The 4,474-nt window shown below is 40.3% G+C and overlaps 1 protein-coding gene across 1 annotated transcript in view; it reads left to right on the forward strand.

Moving 5' to 3' along the window:
* The first annotated feature begins 421 nt into the window (after positions 1 to 421).
* LOC120415005 (uncharacterized) overlaps positions 422 to 4,474 on the forward strand; it is an 8,364-nt gene continuing 4,311 nt past the window's right edge. The window contains exons 1-6 of the mRNA XM_052706982.1: positions 422 to 497; positions 556 to 615; positions 682 to 832; positions 897 to 1,018; positions 1,122 to 1,479; positions 1,532 to 2,097. Of these exons, the coding sequence (XP_052562942.1) occupies positions 475 to 497; positions 556 to 615; positions 682 to 832; positions 897 to 1,018; positions 1,122 to 1,479; positions 1,532 to 2,097 (1,280 nt within the window). The 5' untranslated portion in view covers positions 422 to 474. The remainder of the gene's footprint in view (positions 498 to 555; positions 616 to 681; positions 833 to 896; positions 1,019 to 1,121; positions 1,480 to 1,531; positions 2,098 to 4,474) is intronic.

A 4,474-nucleotide genomic window follows, 5' to 3' on the forward strand; every position in this document is an offset into this window, starting at 1 on the left:
TGTTTCTTCTTTTAAAACCACTAGATCATTTTGTACATTCAAAAAACTCACTTCAACCTAAATTACAAAAATGGCTCTAGAAACTTCCCGTTTGAAGATAGAGCTTTGTGCTCTTCTGCAAAGTTGCTCAGAATGGTGTTCTCTACAACTTTTCTGAAGACACCAAAGCGCTATTTCGTCATCCCGCCAAAATAAAAATTCTGAATCACCCTAAAATTTGGACCACCCTAATGTCCACCATACCAAAAGATGACCCTATTGACCCTGATTGTTTGTCCCCAAGACACCAAAGCTCCAAATCTTAACGTGTGGCCGCCATCAATTTTGTCACGCTAGATTTTGGTTTCGGACCACTGTGCAATGTCCCAACACTTTAAAAGCAATCATGAACTTATCTCCTTTTGAGGCACATTTGGCTCTTCCCAGCCGAGATAAGTGGATTGTTTTCAATTAGCACATCGAATCATATTAGAAATGATTCAATTTAAAGGGAAAGAGTAACTTTTCATTGCATGTTTAAGATCAATTTGATAATGTTTAACCATTTACTTCCAGTTACAGAGAAGATGACGAATACAACCCATTCGTGAATCGCAATGTGGCCAAACCAAACTCGTAGGTATTCTCAGAAAAACAAATCGCCACACAATAACCGCAGCAAGCGACTTCCTCAAATTCCAGCAACCTCGGCACCCTGATTCACCTGATCAAGGGTTCGCTGGCCACGGGAATTTTGGCAATGCCCCTCGCGTTTAAACTTGGCGGACTGGCGTTCGGCCTGGCCGCTTCCATCGCAGTATGCTTACTCTACGTTTATTGCGTCCATTTGCTGGTAACGACGACCACCGATCATCAGTTTAACAAAAAATTAATTAAATTGCGTTCAATTGTGCTAGGTTGGCACATCGCAAAAAGCCTGCCGACAGAACCGCATTCCGGTGCTTGGATTTGCCGAAACGGCGGAAGTTGTGTTCGCCAATGGACCACCCAGTGTGCGACCGTACTCCAAGCTAGCCAAGTAAGTCACGAGATTGACACCCCTGGTCCAGAAATGATGTCCTACAATCAAGGTAGACTGCGAGACTTAATTAACGAGTGCCAATTTCACCCTCCCTCCTCAGAAACTACATCAACTGGATGCTCCTGATTCACAGCCTACTGACGACGTGTCTGTTCCAGATCTTCGTCGCGAGCTCGCTGCGCGACGTCGTCAACAATCAGCAGCAGATAGAGTGGGGCACGCTCGTTTACGTTGCCCTGGTGACGATTCCGATGGTGTTTATCACGCAGATACGCCACCTGCGATATCTGGTGCCGTTTTCGGCGGTGGCCAACGTCCTCATGATTACGGCCTTCGGAATCACGCTGTACTTTTTGCTCGACGGTGACGAGCCGGTTAGCTTCGCTGGGAGGAATCTGGGCCCGGATTGGACCCAGTTGCCACTGTTTTTCAGGTACGACCTTAATGACCCTAGGACTTGAATTTGACTTGAACTCCACTTTTTGCAGTACGGTTTTGTACGCCATTCAGGGAATCCGTTACGTGCTCCCCATCGAAAACGATATGAGACATCCGCAGAACTTTTTGGGATTCCGTGGAGTTGTGGTCCAAGCTATTGCGCTACTAACCGTTCTCTACAACGTCACCGGATTCTTTGGGTACCTCCGTTACGGCGATGACGTCAAAGCAACGGTAACTTTGAATCTTCCAACGGAAAATGGCGTTGCGGAATCAACCCGTCTCTTAGCTGGACTCGCGGTACTGTTCTCCATGGGTCTCTGCTTCTACGTTCCGATGGACATTATTTGGCGCTGGTTGGAGAACCGAATCCCACCAGCCAAGCGGAACATCACCCAAATTTCAATGAGATTCGGAATCCTGCTCGTTCTCACCGCAATAACCATGGGCGTGCCCGATTTGGTGCCGTTTGTCGGGTTTGCTGGGTCGTTTTGTTCGGGGAATCTGGTGGTACTGATACCGGTAGTGTTGGATTTGGTGTTCCGTTGGCCGACGCAGGACTTTGGTCGCTTCCGGTGGATTCTGGTGACGGACTGCGTTCTGGCGGTGTTTGGAGCGTTCTTGCTGGTGACGGGGACGTACGCGAGTATTAGGAATATTGTGGCGATTTATCAATAAAGTTGTTGAATAAAAAAAATCTACATATTTGAAGAGAGACATTGCAATTTCAACAGAATTTGAGAACACAACTAAATCCTATCATGGCACTTAAAATACTGTTATTTTGAAGAAAAAAAAGACAATCCAACACATCGATTCCTTAGACAATAACTAGGGTCAAGGACAACGTGAAATTCGTAAATTTTCACAATTTCCGCGAAATCACCTGAAATTGTAGGATTTTTTGAAATCAATGAATTTCAGCATTTTTTTATGACCCAATCTCACCCTCCAAACCCAATGTCACCCCTGATAACAGTAGCTTTCAATTGAAAACGTGATATAAACTTTCAAAACTCTTGAATCTAGGTACAGTCGACTCTCTGGCTGTCGATCTTCTCGATATCAATATTGCTCCATCTATCGATGAATTCTACAGTCCCTTCAAACTGCATACTTCGATTGGCTTTATTCCTCGATATTTTCTCTTGCTTGAAGGATCTCTTCCTCGACGGTCCCTTGGATTCTGTTTGCTTTAAAAATCTCTTCCGGTTGTCAATATTGTCAGTTTCTCATGGCTTGCATAGACATTTTTCTTAGCGAAACGAAGCTTTGAAGGGTGTTTGACATTAGTTTGTTTTTGTTTGCTGGACGTTGCCATGATTCTCTCCCATAGCTGGGTTCCAAGAAAAACATATTTTCAATCGAGTCTTCATTTTGCATCGTTCTGTAAACTGATGATTCTCTTCCTCGACGGTCCCTTGGATATTGACAACCAGAGAGTCGACTGTATATGTATGCAAATTTTTTGCTTCCATACGGAGCATCGGATCGAGGTGCTCTTGTTGCGTTGGGTTTGTATAAGTCCAAGGAAGGTTTATATGCTAAAAAATTGCCACTTTGGCCACTCTAGGGCCGATTCCGGAGCATCTGCAGATTGTATGGGAAACTTTACGTAAACTCAAATTTTGATCACAGGAGGCTGAACAAGCTAAAACGTCAAGAATAGAAAAAATGACAAGACGAAGTTTGTCGGGTAATGGCCTATCTACAATCACTTAACTTAGAAAATTTCACTTAGCTTAGGAGTTTGAATCAATGGAAATGAATCTGATCTTCTACAATGAAAAGGAATAAAATTAGAAACTTGACGTATGGTTTGGAAAATTTCAAAATCTACGGTAAGCTGACGTTTCCATATCAAAGGTAAACAAACAACTGCATAGCAACGTATATCAGCCCAGCAAATTTTCTAAGTTGATTGTGGATGACGGCCGTAAGTTGTGTACATTTTCTAAGTTTTACTTTACTTAACTATTCTAAGCTAAGTGATTGTAGATAGGCCATAAGACTTGTTTGCTCTAATTTTCGAAAGTAAAACAAATATAAAATAAAATTGTTACAGCATTTATTAAGAAATAAATTTAATATCAAACCAAAATCGTGGATGTAGTTTTTGAGATACAGCCCTTTTAGAATGTTAAATTCGAATTTAATGATACAATCAATAAGATCAAAACATTATCATCAGATTAAAATATTTTTTAACTCTGATGACTGTAAAGTACCTCTGGGCCAAGTTACAGATATGCTATTTTGAATACACAGAAAATAATCAGTTCCCGTAATCGTGAATTGTGTTCATGAAAGTGAGAACAACGAAGGAGTTGATTTATGAGTATGGTGCATTTGCACTATAAACGTGAATATATTCCTTCGTGGTTCTAGCATTCGTGAACTCACGATTTCTAGAATTTTCTGTGTAATGCAAAAACCGCCGATCTGGCAACACTGTCAATTGCAAAGAATACTTTTGTAAAACTGAGATACCTTTTGAAATCAGAATAAGTAAATTTCTATGAAATTGATAACCACAATAACATTTCCTCAAATGTCTTTCCTATGATTCATATAGATTGATAATCTGACAACACTGTCATGTCATATTGATATTTTAAGAAATTTTTGAAATTTTTGAGTCTTGGTGCTAACATTTTTATTAAGTTAGGCCGTTGCAAATATTTTTTAAAGTTTATGTCCATCGACTCTAATCAAAATCGAGGGGGAGGGGAAAAATTTAAAAAAAAAATGCGAGAAAAAAGTTTTTGTAGTGCTGTATATTCATAAAAGTTCAAAATATTTTGAAGCGAGCTCAACCATGCTAAATATGATGATCAATGCAGAAAAGGGCATTTTAGATTGCTCTCAGTTGATTAGACTTCTATTTCCTGTGTATCATTGGATAAGTTATAAAGATTGATAATTTTGCTTCATTCATTTTTTTTGGAAACAACAACAAAATGTAAAAGAGATTCTATGCAATAACATTTTTGAATAAATAAATAAATAAAAGTA

This window comes from Culex pipiens, chromosome 2, assembly GCF_016801865.2.
Source record: "Culex pipiens pallens isolate TS chromosome 2, TS_CPP_V2, whole genome shotgun sequence".
In the NCBI taxonomy this organism is placed as follows: domain Eukaryota; kingdom Metazoa; phylum Arthropoda; class Insecta; order Diptera; family Culicidae; genus Culex; species Culex pipiens.